Here is a 19,118-nt window from a genome sequence, read left to right on the forward strand (position 1 = left end):
AATGTCACAGTTATGAAAACTTAGGACACTAAAGAGGCCTTTCTACTGACTCTGAAAAACACAAAAAGAAAGATGTCCAGGGTCCCTGCTCATCTGCGTGAACATGCCTTAGGCATGCAGCAAGGAGAGACGAGGACTGCAGATGTGGCCAGGCCAATAAATTCCAATGTCCTTACTGTGAGACGCCTAAGACAGCGCTGCAGGGAGACAGGATGGACAGCTGATCGTCCTCGCAGTGGCAGACCACTTGTAACAGCACCTGCACAGGATGGCAACAACAACTGCCTGAGTTACACCAGAAAGGCACAATCCCTACATCAGTGCTCAGACTGTCCGCAATAGGCTGAGGAAGGCTGGACTGAGGGCTTGTAGGCCTGTTGTAAAGGCAGGTCCTCACCAGACATCAACGGCCTCATCGTTGCCTATGGGCACAAACCCACCATCGCTGGACCAGACAGGACTGGCAAAAAGTGCTCTTCAGTGACGAGTCGTGGTTTTGTCTCACCGGGGTGATGGTCAGATCCACGTTTACATTTCGAAAGGAATGAGCGTTACACCGAGGCCTGTACTCTGGAGCGGGATTGATTTAGAGGGTCCGTCATGGCTGGGGCTGTGTGTCACAGCATCATCGGACTGGGCTTGTTGTCATTGCAGGCAATCTCAACGCTGTGCGTTACAGGGAAGACATCCTCCTCCCTCATGTGGTGACCTTCCTGCAGGCTCATCCTGACATGACCCTCCAGCATGACAATGCCACCAGCCATACTGCTCATTCTGTCCGTGATTTCCTGCAAGACAGGAATGTCAGTGTTCTGCCATGGCCAGCGAAGAGCCCGGATCTCAATTCCATTGAGCACGTCTGGGACCTGGTGGATCGGGCCATTCCCCACAGAAATGTCCGGGAACTTGCAGGTGTCTTGGTGGAAGAGTGGGGTAACATCTTACAGCAAGAACTGGCAAATCTGATGCAGTCCATGAGGAAGAGATGCACTGCAGTACTTAATGCAGCTGGTGGCCACACCAGATACTGACTGTTACTTTTGATTTTGACCCTCCCCCCCTTTGGTCAGGGACACATTATTCAATTTCTGTTAGTCACATGTCTGTGGAACTTGTTCAGTTTATGTCTCAGTTGATGAATCTTGTTATGTTCATACAAATATTTACACATGTTAAGTTTGCTGAAAATCAACGCAGTTGACAGCGAGAGGACATTCCTTTTTTTTGTTGCTGAGTTTACATATTATATAAAACATTTTCAGACACAGCTTATTTTACATGAGTTATCTTTTGTTTATTTTTAGTCCCATCCTTCAGCTCCACTCAACCCCTCCCATCTCTGAAGACTATCCAGTTTTGATTTACATGTACTGTTTGATGTGTTGCAAACTTCACAAAACTATTTTTATTATCAAATTGGGCAATAAAGTGTAAGATCATATATCTTACTGCTATATTACATTGCATCATATCAGTATCAGTATCTGTATCGCATACTGCTGAGGATGGCATGTCATTGAATCTTAGGGGGTAATGAAAGAGGGGGAGCAGAGAATTAGCAGTTTTGGTGTTGAATAGCATTTAAAATGTGTCATTCCAGGTTTGACAGACAGATTAATCCAGGCTTGAATTATCCACTAAACCTGTGAGTGTATTTGTGCCTCTGTGTGCATGACAGCAGAAGAAATGGGGCAGCATAACTGCAGCATCCATCTCTGCATTCCTCACCCACTTGCTCTTTCTTTCTCCACCTCTTCTCTCCCCATGTCCCTCCCTCCCTCCCTCTACCCTCCCTCTCCCCATTTCATTCGCTCAGCTGCTCTCCTTGTTAAGGGTGTCCCAATCTGCCTCAGCAGCACAGATCAGTCCAGCCCCTCTCTCGCTCTCTGTCTCTCTCTCTCTCTGTCTCTCTCTCTCATAAGAGCAGCGCATGCACATACACTTGCGCACACACCCACCTACCACGCAGAGACACAACCTCAGGCGCGCACACGCAGACACACACGCAGGCACGGAAGGGCACACCGAGCAACCTCATCTACCAGCTCCAAGACACAGCCAGAGCCAGCTAAAAGACACAGCCCTGTAACAGCAGACCAGCATGGATTACCTGAAGAAGGGATTCTCCATGGCCAAGGAAGGCGCGGTGGCTGCAGCGGAGAAGACCAAGGCAGGGGTGGAGGGGGCAGCTGCCAAAACCAAGGAGGGGGTAATGTATGTGGGTGAGTACAGGAGTGATGATGGGGAAAGGTGTGGAAGATAGACAGCGGTGGAGAGGGTTAGCTGAAAATAGTACATCACAGTTTTTATGTGGGATAATCTGGCTTACATTTTGATCCTGTGAAGCCCTCCTGGTGTGCTTGTATTTGATGGATGAGTGATGGATGAGTGATAGGTGAGTGATGGGTGAGTGATGGGTGAGTGATGGGTGAGTGATGGGTGAGTGATGGGTGAGTGATGGATGACTGATGGATGAGTGATGGGTGAGTGATGGATGAGTGATGGGTGAGTACACTAATTGTTCTGCAAGGTTTGAATAAAATGGGACAGACAACCAGACAGGGCTAAATATGGCTGGTGATGGAAACATGGATACAGATAGGAAGGGAACGTTGAACAAGAAAAGGAGAATGATGGCAAAGGACTGAAGGCAAGACAATGGAGAAAAGCAGAAAAAAGGGTCAGAAAGGGAGAGAAAGATATTGATGTATTTTAGATTGCATATGCCTCAGGCAAGAGATGTTCTATTCAAAGAGGGAAAAGTCTGGTTGAGTGGTACTGAGGTACTCTATTCATTATGTAGAGTGTAATGACCAACAGAACGTTGACAAACAATATTGATGGTCATATAAATTATTTGCACGCTACCATCTCTCTACTCACACACACACACACACACACACACACACACACACACACACACACACACACACACACACACACACACACACACACACACACACACACACACACACACACACACACACACACACACACACACACACACACACACACACACACACACACACACAGACACAGTACACCTGTTACTTTCCCCAATCGGTGCGTATGTGATAATACAGTATAGTGGTGCTGGGGAGAGGTCTATGATTGTGAGTATAGTTGAAATCAGCTCATCTCTGCTGTACCACCCACCTGTCTGTCAGCCCGCTGCAGCAGTAAGATTTAACATGGGCGTCTCGGATTCTCAGAGTGACTAATGCAGCTAGCTCCACTGTCGGACCCCCCGTCAACCCAGCCCAACCCAACACAGCACAATATAGCACAGCCCAACTCTGCAGCCCTGAGCACCACTGACACACACAGAACACTGACACATACGTTCTTAGAAAAAAGGGTTCCAAAGGGGTTCTTCGGCTGTCCCCATAGGATAAACTTTATTGGTTCCCGCTAGAACCCTCTCGTGTTCCCTGTAGAACCCTCTGCAGAAAGGGTTCTTCATTGAACTCAAAATGATTCTACCTGGAACCAAAAGGGTTCTACCAGGAACCAAAAAGGGTTCTTCAAAGGATTCACCTATGTGGACAGCCGAAGAACTGACACATTAGAACTGACACACTGACACATTAGAACACTGATTCATACAGAACACTGATTCATACAGAACACTGATTCATACAGAACACTGAGACATTAGAACACTGATTCATACAGAACACTGAGACATTAGAACACTGATTCATACAGAACACTGACACATTAGAACACTGAGACGTTAGAACACTGATTCATACAGAACACTGAGACATTAGAACACTGATTCATACAGAACACTGACACATTAGAACACTGAGACGTTAGAACACTGATTCATACAGAACACTGACACATTAGAACACTGACTCATACAGAACACTGAGACATTAGAACACTGATTCATACAGAACACTGAGACATTAGAACACTGATTCATACAGAACACTGACACATTAGAACACTGATTCATACAGAAAACTAACCTTGCTCTATGTCATTGTCTTTCACCACTTTAATGACCAGTGTCCCTGTAACAGCACCAATAACCTTTGGGCACAGCACATTTAATCATGGGATATCAACAATTCAAAGTTGGCCTTAGTGGGAGTGGCCATAGAATTCTATGGGCGTGACCTATTAAGAAAAGTACACTACATGACCAAAATTATGTGGACACCTGCTCATCAAAAATCTCATTCCAAAATCATGGGCATTAATATGGAGTTGGTTCCCCCATTGTTGCTATAACAGCCTTCTGAGAAGGCTTTCAACTAGATGTTGGAACATTGCTGCAGGGACTTCCATCCATTCAACCTCAAGAGCATTAGTGGGGTCAGGCACTGATGTTGGGCAATTAGGCCTGGCTCGCAGTCGCATTCCAATTCTTACCAAAGGTGTTCGATGGGGTCAGGGCTCTGTGCACGCCAGTCAAGTTCTTCCACACCAACGTCGACAAACCATTTCTGTATCGACCTTGCTTTGTGCACGGGGGCACTGTCGTGCTTAAAACAGGAAAGGGCCTCCACAAACTGTTGCCACAAAGTTGGAAGCACAGAATCATCTAGAATGTCATCGTATGCTGTAGCGTTAAGATTTTCCTTCTCAGGAACTAAGGGGCCTAGACCGAACCATGAAAAACAGCCCAAGATCATTATTCCTCCTCCACCAAACTTTAGAGTTGGCACAGTGCATTGGGTCAGGTAGCATTATCCTGGCATCCGCCAAACTCAGATTAGTCCGTCTGACTGCCAGATCACTCCAGAGAACGCGTTTACACTGCTCCACAGTCCAATGGCGGTGAGCTTTACACCACTCCAGCCGACGCTTGACATTGCGCATGGTGATCTTAGGTTTGTGTGCTGCTGCTCGGCCATGGAAACCCATTTCATGAAGCTCCAGACAAACAGTTATTGTGCTGACATTGCTTCCAGAGGCAGTTTGGAACTCGGTAGTGAGTGTTGCAACAATTTTTACACGCTACACGCTTCAGCACTCGGCAGTCCTGTTCTGTGAGCTTGTGTGGCCTACCACTTCGCTGCTGATCCGTTGTTGCTCCTAGACGTTTCCACGTCACAATAACAGCAATTACAGTTCCCCGGGGCAGCTCCAGAGGGCAGAAATTTGATGAACTGACTTGAACTGACTCGTCCTATGACGGTGTCACGTTGAAAGTCACTGAGCTCTTCAGTACGGGCCATTCTACTGCCAGTGTTTGTCTATGGAGATTGCATGGCTTTGTGCTCGATTTTATACCCCTTGGCAGCAATGGGTGTGGCTGAAATATCCAAATCCACTAATTTGAAGGGGTGTCCACATGCTTTTGTATATATATTGTATTTGTCATCATTTGGGGGTCCGGAACATAATTACAAATAATTTGTAGACTGCAAATTGACCTCTAGAAGCCCAAACATGTATAATATTTGACTAAAATATAATAATTTTAAACCTTTCTTACATTCGTATACGATCACGTCTCCATATTATGCGTGGGAATAGTTGAAGAGATTTCTTGAATTAAAATCACTTAATTTACTGATGTTTTTACATTTTATGTCCATCAATGAAAATAAGAAAATAAAAAATAAAACTTGTAGGGCCAACTGAAACCACCCGCTGGCCAAATTTGGCTCGAGTGCCACCAGTTGAAGAACCAAGTTTGATGAGTTGGTCCACCAGACTCTTCACACATTTGGGCGGAAGTGTCTGGGTACCAGATTACAGCACTAACAACCTAGAGAAGAGGGGCGGAGAGGAAATGGTAGAGAACGAAGGAGAACAAGAGGGAAAGGATAAATGAATTAATAAATTAAACATTTGAGAGTGACGTGATTCCTGTTGGGAGAAGAGGAGAAGAGGATGGGAAGAAAAAAGAATAAGAGAGAGAGGCAGAGAAAGAGAGATGAGAGAATGAGAGCGAGGGAACGAGATTATGAATGAGTGGGTGCTGCACTCAGAATCCAGTTCGTGGGATTATCATTCATTGGATGTCAATAAGCAGAGACAGAGGAGGCTGTATCCATCTTCATCCATCATCATAAATCATCCCCACCACACGGAGGCGGTCTGTCATCCACCCCGTTCTGCTGAACGACCTAGTGGAGCCATTCAGCCACAGAGGGCAGAGCCCATCACATTTCATTGGTGTATTGATCTTCACAGCACTGTAAAGAGATCATTGAACCTCTACTGCACAGCCAGATATCTCATCAGCATGACCAAGCTACATGTCGGTCTATTCTCCTTTATTTTTTCATCTTCGTTGTTCTTTCCCCTTCTTCTGAGAGAGAAGGGTGTAGCCCCCCATCAGATCTGTGATCAAACAACTGAGTGCTCTGAGACAGTGCTGTTGGAGCAGTTGAGCGTGCGGAGCATACTGAAGCTTTTACACACAGCCAAGCCCCACCAGGCCTCCATCACACACGTTACTGTGTGAGTCATCTACAGAGTGTAAGAGAGAATGGATTATGTTTTTTTTTAAAGGAGGAGATTTGTCACGAATCCCCCCTAACCCTGATCTGCTGCCTCTGTTTATCTGCACAGCCTCTCAGTGAGCCCTTATCCTGTGTGTGTGTGTGTGTGTGTGTCCATGTCTGCCCGTGCCTGTGTTCGTTGACTACGTTCATCTGTTTGAGTGTGAGCACTTTATTCAGTGAGTGCGGGATTGACTGATGTCTGTACGCAGTGTACTATCGTGTGAGGCGATCTAGTGTGAATTCACTACTGTGTGGTCCACAGGATGCTGGTGCTAATGGCTGGAGCGGAATCAGTGGAATGGTAGCAGCCTCCTGTGGTATGGGCGTATTACAACATACTAGGCTTTGAGCAGGTGCATTATGTGTTGTTTATATATATATATATGTGTGTGTGTGGGGGGGGGGGGGGTGCGTGTGTGTGTGCGAGTGTGTGTGCATGTGCAGGCATATATCTATATATTGGCGTGAGGTGTAGGTGTAGGTGTGTGTGTGTGTGCATGTGCAATGGTGCAGGCATGTATCTATATTGGTGTGTGTGTATGTGATGCTCAGCTGCTGCTGGGTGGGTGGCAGACAGTCACGAGGCCCAGTGCTCCAGGACAGGGAGTGTGCAGAACTGAGAGGAGGGAGGGAGGGCACAGGCTGTCTCCCACAATCACAGATGAGAGGTCACAGTGTGCCAGAGTGTCCCCTCACATCACAGCTGAGACGTGAATATACTACCACCACTACCACCATCACACACACACACACAGTTGCACGTACGCATGTACACACACACACACACACAGTTGTGTACGTATGTCTACACACATACACACACACACAAACATGTGCACACACACACACAATGGTAGGTAATGATCCCATTATGTCTGGATTGTACTGCTCTCCATTCATTTAGCCACAGTGTTCTTTTGTTCATCAAACGATAACTGAGCTGTACAGTGTGTGTCTTTCAATTGATAAACAATGTTAAAATGCAATATTTCTTATTCCTCCTCCTCATTCGTCCGCTGCCTTCCCACTCCCTCTTTCTTCTTATGGTTACAGAATAAGCACCATCTTACCATAGAAGGATTAAGATGTGTGTAGATGAATCAGAAGCAGTGAGAAGAGACAGACAGAGAGAGAGAGAGACTGGATGGAGAGAGAGAGACTGGATGGATGGATGGAGAGAGAGAGAGAGGGAGAAGAAAATGCAATGAAACCCACCAATACATCTCTCATGGCAGACAAAACATTTAGCTGGCCAGCACGCATGTGAGATTAATTTCTGGGTGCCGAGATTACTACACACAGAATCAAAGATGCTATAGCATTCTGATGAGACAATGAGGTCCTGTGTTTCAGTTGTTATCTTTGAATATAAACACGCGAACAGGATGTTTTGTGGGTGTGTAGTCATGTATTATAGTAACAGTATTTACCATCTCAGGTGCAGGGGAGGTAACTGTAGCCACAGTCACAATCTCCCTCTGCTGATATGAAGTCATGTTAGATTCCTCACGAAAACTGACATCAAGTTACAACATTGATGGCTGCCTGGTGATGTTACCATCCTCTCTATTGATTTTACAGCATTAACAATACAATAGCCTGGCTCCTGTGTCTGTGTTTTTTCCTGTGTTCTACATTGGACAGTTGGACTTTAGCTCATGGCAATTTCCATGTCCCTAGTACTAAATTAGCCCATTGTCGTGTAGGGAGTTAAATAACAATGACACGCTTGACTTGAGCAATGTGTTTGTGTGTGGGGACAGGGGAGGGATTTTCAAAAACGCCCAGCTCAAAGGGTCAGCAGGGGGAACAGAGCAACGGCTTGTTGTGCTGGTGATTTGCATGAGAGGTAGAGAGGTAGAGAGGTAGAGAGGTAGAGAGGTAGAGAGAGAGAGAGAGAGAGAGAGAGAGAGAGAGAGAGAGAGAGAGAAAGAGAGACAGAGAGAGAGAGAGAGAGAGAGAGAGAGAGAGAGAGATCCACTCCAATGCTCCATGCCAGTTGTATTGAGGAGGTTGAGTGGGTTTGGCCGGCCAGCAGGCCTCAACCCATACAGCTCTATGGCTGAAGGAATGGCTGACCTTTTCTCTCCTCAAGGAGTCTTTGTGAGCCAGAGATGGGCTGAGCTCCAGAGGGCCCAGAGAGACAGAGCAGAGCACTGTGACAGAGCCTGGGAGAGAACAGACAATACTGGACCAGCTGAGCAGAACCCATTGCTCTTAGAACAGACAACAAGGATCTGGCCCTATGTAATAACCATTAGAGAGGGAGACTGATTCTCTGTGCCTAATTCATCAAGTACTGAAGTGTTAGGGAAGCCTGGAGATGTTGATCCTGGTGTCCTCGCTAAGTTATTCCAATTTGCCTTTTGATTTGGAAGCTGAGTGCCCCCATCCAATGTTAATCCATCTAGAGAGGAACCAGGCTCTGAGGGGTGGCCAGTCCTCTTCTGGATGTGCCGGGTGGAGATTATAAGAGTACATGGCCATTTAAGGCCAGAGTGTTTTTCTAGATGTTCAAACGTTTATAGATGAACAGCAGGGTCAAATAATAATCAGTGGTTGTAGAGGGTGCAACAGGTCAGTACCTCAGGAGTAAATGTCAGTTGGCTTTTCATAGCCGAACATTCAGAGGTCGAGACAGCAGGTGTGGTAGAAAGAGAGAGAGTCGAACGTAGAATGTCCGGTGAACATGGCAGGGTTCCCTAGCCACAGGCAGAGCAGTTGAAACAGGAGCAGCAGCACGACCAGTTGGATTGGGTACAGCCAGGAGTCATCAGGCCGGGTAGTCCTGAGACATGATCCTATGGCTCAGGTCCTCCAGGAGAGGGAGAGAGAGAGAGAGAATTCGAGGGAGCATACGTAAATTCACACAGGACACCAGATAAGACAGGAGAACACCAGATATAGCAGACTGATCCTAGCCCCCCGGCACATAGACTATTACAGCATAGATATTGGAGACTGAGACAGGGGTGGGTCAGGGGACACTGTGGCCCCGTCCAACGATACCCCCGGACAGGGCCAACCAGGCAGGTTATAACCCCACCCACTTTGCCAAAGCACAGCCCCCACACCACTAGAGGGATATCAACAGATCATCAACTTACTACTCTAAGACGAGGCTGAGTATAGCCCACAAAGATCTCTTCCACCGCACGAGCCCGAGGAGGAGCAAAACCGAACAGGAAAATCATGTCTGTGACCAGGATAAGACCAGGATAAAAGCCACTCAAGTGACGCACCCCTCCGAGGGACGGTACGGAAGAGCACTAGTAAGCCAGTGACTCAGCCCCCATAATAGGGTCAGAGGCAGAGAATCCCAGGGGAGAGAGAGGAGCCGGCCAGGCAGAGACAGCAAGGGTGGTTCGTCGCTCTAGTTCCTTGTGGTTCACATTCGAACCCCTGGGCCAGACTACACTCAATCATAGGACCAACGGAAAGTATGAGTCTTCAGTAATGACTTAATGGTCGAGACCATAAAAATTGAGCTCTATAGGAGAAAACCCTGCCTCCAGGTGTTTGCTTAGAAATTCTAGGGACAATGAGGCCTGCGTCTTCTGACCGTAGCGTACACGTAGGTATGTAAGGCAGGACTAAATCGGAGAGATAGGTAGGAACAAGCCCATGTAATGCTTTGTAGCATAGCAGTAAAACCTTGAAATCAGCCCAAGCCTAACATGAAGCCAATGTAGAGAGGCTAGCAATGGAGTAATATGATCAAATATTTTGGTTCTAGTCAGGATTCTAGCAGCTGTGTTTAGCACTAACTGAAGTATATTTAGTGCTTTATCCGGGTAGCCGGAGAGTTGAGCATTGCAGTAGTCTAATCTAGAAGTGACAAAAGCATGGATTAGCTTTTCTTCATCATTTTTGGACAAAAAGTTTCCGATTTTTGCAATGTTACGAAGATGGAAAAAAAGCTGCCCTTTAAATATTTTCGATATGTTCGTCAAAAGAGAGATCAGGGTCCAGAGTAACGCCGTTGTCCTTCACAGTTTTATTTGAGACGACTGTACAATCATCAAGATGAATTGTCAGATCCAAAAGCAGATCTCTTTGTTTCTTCGGACCTAGTACTAGCAACTCTGTTTTGTCCGAGTTTACAGTGCTTGGAGTTTGAGAAACGCCATTCAAACATAAATCCTCTAGCATCTGTTTCTCTCTTTTACAGGGAACAAGACAAAGGATGGAATGGTAGCAGGTGTGAACACAGGTAAACGCAACACTACCCACAGAAAGTATCCTGCGCTACATTTCATAAGTATACAGGGATCAGGCTTTTTTCACAAACCAAATTCTGAAGTGAAACATTGGTTCCCCCGAGGATAGACTTTGACAACCTCCTGTCCCCCTTCTCCCAGTGGCCCAGAGAACAACTGACCAAGCCAATATTGTCGGGGACGCAACGGTCGCCGGAGCCAATGAGCTGTCTCAGCAAACAGTGGAAGGGATGGAGAACGCAGCGGTGAACTCCGGATTGGTGAACCAGGTGAGTCACATCCTGTCTTTTCATATTGTGAAGATTATTACAAACCCCTCTCCACTACGGGGAACTGTGGGCAGGAGTAGAGACTTCAACAGGTCCATCCTTCAACAATCTTATCCTGGTCTCAAAAACACTGATTTTTCCAAGTTGACTTGTCGTATTAATGTTTGTGTGCATATCTCTGATTTTAGTGTCTCTGTTATAAGGAATGCCGAGGAAAAGGATCAACGCTTACTTGTGTCTTTTATGTTTGTGTGTGTCTGTCTGTGCGTATTGTTGGTAACTTGTATAATTTCTTCTCCTTCCACCCATAACTGTTGTGTCTGGCAGGAACAGGAAGAAGCTGTAGCTCTGGACGCTAAGCCTGAGGTGGCTGGTTCTGGTTCTGAAGGGGTGTGTGGTGGATAGTTTCGTAGAATGAATGAATGAATGAATGCACGGCATGATGCTTGCTGCCTTTATTGTCTTCTTCTCATTGAAGCACCGTGCCTTTATATGCAGTAATACGCTGTCAACTTGGGTGCTGGCTGGTACAGTAGTCTATAGGAGTGATTGGGTGCTGGCAGGTAGGCAACAGTAGTGATTGGGTGCTGGCAGGTAGGCAGCAGTGGTGATTGGGTGCTGGCAGGTAGGCAACAGTAGTGCTTGGGTGCTGGCAGGTAGGCAGCAGTGGTGATTGGGTGCTGGCAGGTAGTCAACAGTAGTGATTGGGTGCTGGCAGGTAGGCAGCAGTGGTGATTGGGTGCTGGCAGGTAGGCAGCAGTGGTGATTGGGTGCTGGTTGGTTTGAGGGTGGACAGGTGGGTGTGCGACCGGTCAGCTCCAAATGAGCTAATATTTCCTCAAGCTGGGAATTTATGTTCACATTGAGAAAACATTTCCAATCACAAATCATACAATGAATTCAAAGGAATGTAGACCATGTAATTGTTTTCTATGCATATACATGAAATATACATGAAATATACATGAAATATACATGAAATAACACAACACATGTCAAGGTAGAGTATGAATACCTTTAACAGATTACATTGATTAAGATTCATTTAAAAGCTGCCCTTCATTATTGTGTTGTGGTCGTTTGTACTGCAGTGAAGATACAGCAGTTGTGTCCCCGCTATATTACAGTCGGAGGCATCATGCCCAGAGGGGGCACAGGGGCACGTGCTCCCTCAGATTTGTCTTGTTTGTTTCTCTGTAATACTAATAGCCACCTAGCAATTTGATGAAGTTGGCTTTAGCTAGCCCAGATAGATCCAATCTCCCAACCTCATAACTAGCTACCAAGAAGCCATTTCAGGCTATCAATCAAGTTAGAGTAGCTAGCTTGTCTAACTAGGTTGGCGGACTTTGGAAAATGAAGCTAAATGTACTGAATAAGACTCACATTCCTTTCTCCCATCTTTTACCCAGAGATCATAGCAGAGATGCAGAGAAGCATATTATATTCCTTAAAAAAAGAAAAGAATGACCAGACTGCTCAAGATGCATGCTTAGATATGCAGATTTTATTTCACCTTTATTGAACTAGGCAAGTCAGTTAAGAACAAATTCTTATTTTACAATGATGGCCTATCCCAGCCAAACCCTCCCCTAACCCTGGATGACGCTGGGCCAATTGTGCTGCGCCCTATGGGACTCCCGATCACGGCCGGTTGTGATACAGCCCATGGATCGAACCAGGGTCTGTAGTGACGCCTCTAGCACTGAGGTGCAGTGCCTTAGACCGCAGCACCACTCGGGTGCAAAATTACTAATTCCACTCTAAATCTATATTCTGTGTTTGTGGGTGAACATGCAGGCATGGGTGAGTGTACGTTTATGTATGCCTGAGTGCGTGGGTATGCGTGTGTGGGTGCATGTGTGCATTTGTGCATGTGTAGACTTGACGTAACATAGTAAATGTCAATCCGAGACACTCAAATTAGTATGATATGTTACGTTAGGTATGTTAACAGATGGTTACTTAAGGCAAAAATGAAAGTAGGATGGTTGGTCGGGGTCGATGGATGGGCGTATAATGTGAACGTCTAGCAACCCAAAGGTTGAGAGTTCAAATCTCATCATTGACAACTTTAGCATTTTATTTCTTACTTACACATGTTTTACTACTAGCATGTTAGCCAACCTTCCCCTAACCTTAACCCTTATAGCTAACCCTTCCCCTAACCTTAACCCTTATAGCTAACCCTTCCTCTAACCTTAACCTTTATAGCCAACCCTTCCCCTAACCTTAACCCTTATAGCTAACCCTTCCCCTAACCCTAACCTTAACCCTTATAGCTAACCCTTCCCCTAACCTTAACCCTTATAGCTAACCCTTCCCCTAACCTTAACCTTAACCCTTATAGCTAACCCTTCCCCTAACCTTAACCCTTATAGCTAACCCTTCCCCTAACCTTAACCTTAACCCTTATAGCTAACCCTTCCCCTAACCTTAACCCTTATAGCTAACCCTTCCCCTAACCCTTCCCCTAACCTTAACCCTTCCCCTAACCCTAACCTTAACCCTTATAGCTAACCCTTCCCCTAACCCTAACCTTAACCCTTATAGCTAACCCTTCCCCTAACCCTAACCTTAACCCTTATAGCTAACCCTTCCCCTAACCCTAACCTTAACCCTTATAGCTAACCCTTCCCCTAACCCTAACCTTAACCCTTTTAGCTAACCCTTCCCCTAACCTTAACCCTTATAGCTAACCCTTCCCCTAACCCTAACCTTAACCCTTTTAGCTAACCCTTCCACTAACCCTAACCCTAACCTTAACCCTTATAGCTAACCCTTCCCCTAACCCTAACCTTAACCCTTTTAGCTAACCCTTCCTCTAACCCTAACCCTAACCTTAACCCCTTTAGCTAACCCTTCCCCTAACCTTAACCCTTATAGCTAACCCTTCCCCTAACTCTAACCTTAACCCTTTTAGCTAACCCTTCCCCTAACCCTAACCTTAACCCCTTTAGCTAACCCTTCCCCTAACCCTAACCTTAACCCTTTTAGCTAACCCTTCCCCTAACCCTAACCCTAACCTTAACCCTTTTAGCTAACCCTTCCCCTAACCCTAACCCTAACTTGAACCCTTTTAGCTAACCCTTCCCCTAACCCTAACCCTAACTTTAACCCTTTAAGCTAACCCTTCCCCTAAACCTAACCCTAACCTTAACCCTTCCCCCAACCCTAACCCTAACCGTAACCCTTTAAGCTAACCCTTCCCCTAACCCTAACCTTAACCCTTTAAGCTAACCCTTCCCCTAACCCTAACCTTAACCCTTTAAGCTAACCCTTCCCCTAACCCTAACCTTAACCCTTTAAGCTAACCCTTCCCCTAACCCTAACCTTAACCCTTTAAGCTAACCTTTCCCCTAACCCTAACCTTAACCCTTTAAGCTAACCCTTCCCCTAACCCTAACCTTAACCCTTTAAGCTAACCCTTCCCCTAACCCTAACCTTAACCCTTTAAGCTAACCCTTCCCCTAACCCTAACCTTAACCCTTTAAGCTAACCTTTCCCCTAACCCTATGCTTAACCCTTTAACCTAACTCCTAACCTTAACCCTTTAAGCTAACCTTTCCCCTAACCCTATGCTTAACCCTTTAACCTAACTCCTAACATTAACCCTAACCCCTAGCCTATCTAATATAAACCACCTAGCTAGGATTTGAAACATACTGTATCATACCTTTTGCATATTCATAACATATTATAAATTTAGCAAATTTGTAACCTGTAATACGAATTGTAATTCGTTACATATTATGCGTAATGGGTGATGGACGTCCACAAATGAATACTTACCATACGAAACGTAATATATCATACTAAATGGAGTGTCTCCGATTTACGTACAGAATAATATGAATGCCCTGAGCCCCGAGACCAGGTTGCTGTGTGTGTGTGTGTGTCCTTTCTTCTTTCAGGCTCTTTATAATGTAAATCAAGAAGATCCATCTGTAATTACATCCACAGCTCAAACCATCTGTCCATCGCTCCTCTCCACAGCATACATTCAACCCCCTCCCCTTTTCAATCTCCTATCTCTCCGTCTCGCTCTCACAGCTCGGTCATGTGCCATTTTCAAAGGCACTTAAAAGCCTTTTGTGGGAGAGAGTACAGTAGAGGCAAGGTCAAGTATAACAACCATATCCATACCCGATGACATGCTACAATCACTCTCATTTTCACAATCTCAGTCTCTGATATATGATGTGGTTAGGACATGATTAAAGTCAGTTCCTGCTAGAATTGCCCGTATGAATTATAATCATTATAATATTGGGGATTGAGGTCATATTTATTCCCACAGCAATAACTTTAATTATATTAACATTTCTACAACCAAATCAGGCAATATTGCCACTGCCATGAATGATCAGAATCAAACTTGATTATCAAACTTTAGACCATTCACCAAACTATTACCATAATGCCATGCCGGGAGTCATAATTATAATTGATATCCTAGTAGAGATGATTGCAAAGGTAATTGTTGGGCATGAATAAACTCGTGAGGAAACTGTCTAGGACGTATCTTTTTTCCTAAGTGCCTGAGCAGTAATATCGCAATGCATGTTCTCCCATTGAAGCCTCAACTCCCCTACTAAAGAGATGCCCGTGCATGTCTACTAACCAAAACCGTGGTTTAAATACACGGACATCCTTATTTCTTTCCAGCTTAACCCTCCTCCAAATCCATTACTCACATGCTCAGCTGGATATTGCATCAGAGGAAGTTGTCATCGCCATCCTCCTCTGTAGCAGCAACAGGCGGCTGCAGCAGCAATAGGAGTAGAGACGGTATCTATTCATTCACATGCTGATCCCAATTCTCTGTTTGTACCACACAGAGTGACTTCTCTCAGGGAGCTGAGCAGGCAGGACAGTAGGTGAGTGTGTTTGTTTGTACAGTAGGTGTATAAAGGGGTGGGTTCTGTGTGTGCTTTGCGTGTTGAAGTATACCTATGTGCATGTGTTTATGTATGACCAGGCGTAAGGTGGTATGACACCCATCTCCTCTTGGAATAGCCATATGCTAATGTGACCTGCTTAAAGGGGCAATCAGCGGTTGCTACATCAATCTTTTGGACTTAGAAATGAATCATATGTACCCATTGATTCTTGAAGAACATAACTTATCATCATGAGCTTAGTTCATCTGTCGTACCCCATCAGAACTCAAGATATCAGCTTGTTTTACTCCAGCGTTTGTAAACAAATGACATGTAAACAAACACTATATAGTCTCAAAACATGGTTAAAACTATCATTTTGATATCATGGGTGGTCAGTCCTTGCGTCCATAGCTCTGCCTATGAATTTGAGAGTGGGTACATTTCTCCAGCCCCATCCCTCAGCTTTTTTACCGAAACAGGGCTGGGGAGCTTGCTTTGATATTATTTCTACTGCTGATTGCCACTTTAATGGGGTTCTAATATTGCTGTGACATTTGATTTAGTGTTAAAATAACAGAAGTGATCTACTAATGTGAAAAGGTTTAGTTTTACTCGAGAGGCCATGGGGAAAAAAAGCCTTAGCTCAAAGACTCAAGCGGTTACGATGACCCCACAGCTCCAGATATGGGGTTAGATGTGAGCTGGGGGATTTGGTACACCTGTGCATCATTCACACATACCCTATAGCAGGAACTATATGCTCTCGTAAATTGAAGCAGACCTTTTTATATACTGTATTTATATAACGTCCACTTTCTAAAATGGGGCACGAAATGAGGGTGGCACCCAAAACTGCCAGATAATCCAACACTCTGCCTAAACAGACACATTGGATAGTCTTTATCCATTATAATCGCTTCATTGGAACGTAAAGTGTACTGATGTGTACCATCTGCAGTGGAAATATGTGACTTCTGCTCCTCTCATTCACAATATGTACCCTTTCTTTCTTTCTTTCTTTCTTTTTCTTTCTCTCTTTCTCTCTCCTTACCTCAGGAGTGTTGGTTCTGACATCCGTGATCTGCAGCAGCCTCCCTCGTCCTCTCTTCCGGAAGAAATAACGTGTTAGATGCTGCTCGTCCCGCGTCTCCCATTGCCAACTTTTGTTTCTGGGGAGGACAACCAACCCCGGTGTGCCCCCCCCCCCTCTGATGCTTTCTTTGTGTGACTCGATGGAAACTAAACATTCTGAAAGATCCTCCCCATCCACAACATCCCTCACCATACAAGCTACACATTCCTGCCCCGTATACCTTTACCGTCCATGTCCGTCACCCCTGACTATTACCCACCTTACCACTGTGACCCCCCCCCCCCCCATTCCCTTTGCCCACCACTCCAGGTCATCCTACACGATACCACACATACACATACACAAACATACAGTTCACACATGCATACACACCAGGACATTGAGAAAGACTTCGCAGAACAATACTTTTAGTCCTCTCCGAGAGGGTTGGCAATGTGAGACTTCCTGGTAGTGTGCACTCTGTCAGATAATGTAACACCGGTACTTATACAGTAGATGTACTTATGTCAGTGTATGCGTTGGTCAGGTTTGTTGATGAAGATGTGTTTTGAAGTGAGTTAATTTAACCCCTTGTGTCTTAATGCCTGACGCCCCCTCATCCTTATTGTGACAGAACAGAGGGTGACACTTTATTTACATAGCCTGGATTTTCCATCTGTAGACGCTCTACAGATGGCCATGCGATCAGCAAACTATCTTGCTAAGGTTACTGCTAGGGTTAGGTTTAGAATGCGGGTTAAGGTTAGTAGATAGTTAGTTGAAATGTTACTGATAGTCTATAGATGGTCCATCTGTCGATACTCTACAGACTATCCAAATAAAGCGTTGCCAAACAGGGTTCAGGGTCAGAGTGAAGGTGAAGTTATGGATTAACAGCTCCCCCATCACATGACCCAGGCCGTCTCGCACCTGCAATGGGGCTGCAGTACAGACAGGCTACTCTGTATCTCATAAACAGATACTGTCTGTGGTGTTTCCTGCTGTCTCTCTGCCCCGAACCCTGGGTCTGCTATATAGAGAAATCAAAGAGAGAAAGGTGACGTTAGGAGTTTGCAACGGCCTTTATCTTGTGTTTGACTAGTTGCAATGAAAAAATTATATGTATGTATGTGATCAGACTAAAGATATAGTATAATGGCCCCACTTCCAGATTCAGTATGTATGTGATCAGACTAAAGATATAGTATAATGGTCCCACTTCCAGATTCAGTATGTACCTCAGAAGTAGGATACGAGTAGTCGACAGGTCAAATACCTTGACATCCCATCTGGTCTTCGAGGAATACAATTTCTCCACCCCCTCATCATGCTTTCACTCTGATCCTTCATTCAAGCGACGCCCTACGGTCACTCAACAGTGTACCCTGCCCCCTCCCCTGTCTGTCTGCTTTCGGTGACTTGAACAGGTCTTTTAAACCATCACGGTGTTTGTCCTTTGAAGCCGTCTCAAACGAGACTGCGTGTTGCCTTACTAACATCCAGACACATAGACTCAGACACACATTCATTGGTACTAAAAACACAACCTCACACAAATTCTAATTCACCTATTACACACACGTATCCAAGAATTAGAGGTTACATACACACTGACACACACATTCATCCAAAAATACAAAATATATATGTTCGCATCAAAGCAGACTGCTTCTTTTATAAACAGTACAACTGAACTGAAATAAATACAATTTTATTTAAATCCAAAATGATTGTTTGTATCTGTCTTGTTTTATTCTCTTTCATTATGGGATAATAATTATTCTCAAGCCTGACACAATACAAAATTGGGGCAAACACCAATAGACTGCTCATTTAATTATTTACATTTTCTCTCATGCATGATATTCTTGGCTACTCCTTTATTATTCTGTCTTCTCTCTCTTGTTCTCTCTCTCTCTCCATCTTTCTCTCTCTCTTTCCCTTTCTATTTCCATACTCACCAGACTATCTGTGCAGTGGAGCCTAATGAATGCCTCTAGAAAGAAATGGACTGTAAACTGTATGGTCATTCTGCAATGCTATTGAAGCAGGGTTCTTTATTGACTCTTTGTCTGGTGTACTGATGACCTGCAGAGAGACGAACAGCAGAGCAGCGGCCGTAATAGACAGAACGTCGTCACAGACTCCCAACTGCCACCTAGTGTTGATTTGTGAAAAGCAGAGTGGTCCGCTTGGCT

General features: G+C 45.1%; 1 protein-coding gene across 2 annotated transcripts; it reads left to right on the top strand.

The window, feature by feature from the left end:
- Window positions 1–1,806: 1,806 nt before the first annotated feature.
- Window positions 1,807–18,254, top strand: LOC109899671 (synuclein). 2 transcript variants are annotated; one of them, XM_031835806.1, is made up of 6 exons: window positions 1,822–2,222; window positions 10,645–10,686; window positions 10,835–10,962; window positions 11,290–11,352; window positions 15,804–15,842; window positions 16,905–18,254. In XM_031835806.1, the coding sequence occupies exons 1-5, from the start codon at window positions 2,102–2,104 to the stop codon at window positions 15,840–15,842; spliced, it is 393 nt and encodes a 130-aa protein (XP_031691666.1). In that variant the 5' UTR covers window positions 1,822–2,101; the 3' UTR covers window positions 16,905–18,254. The 2 variants fall into 2 exon arrangements, with proteins under 2 accessions (XP_020350690.1, XP_031691666.1); XM_020495101.2 differs by lacking the exon at window positions 11,290–11,352 and having other exon boundaries at window positions 1,807–2,222.
- Window positions 18,255–19,118: the final 864 nt, after the last annotated feature.

This window comes from Oncorhynchus kisutch, linkage group LG11 (assembly GCF_002021735.2).
Source record: "Oncorhynchus kisutch isolate 150728-3 linkage group LG11, Okis_V2, whole genome shotgun sequence".
In the NCBI taxonomy this organism is placed as follows: Eukaryota; Metazoa; Chordata; class Actinopteri; order Salmoniformes; family Salmonidae; genus Oncorhynchus; species Oncorhynchus kisutch.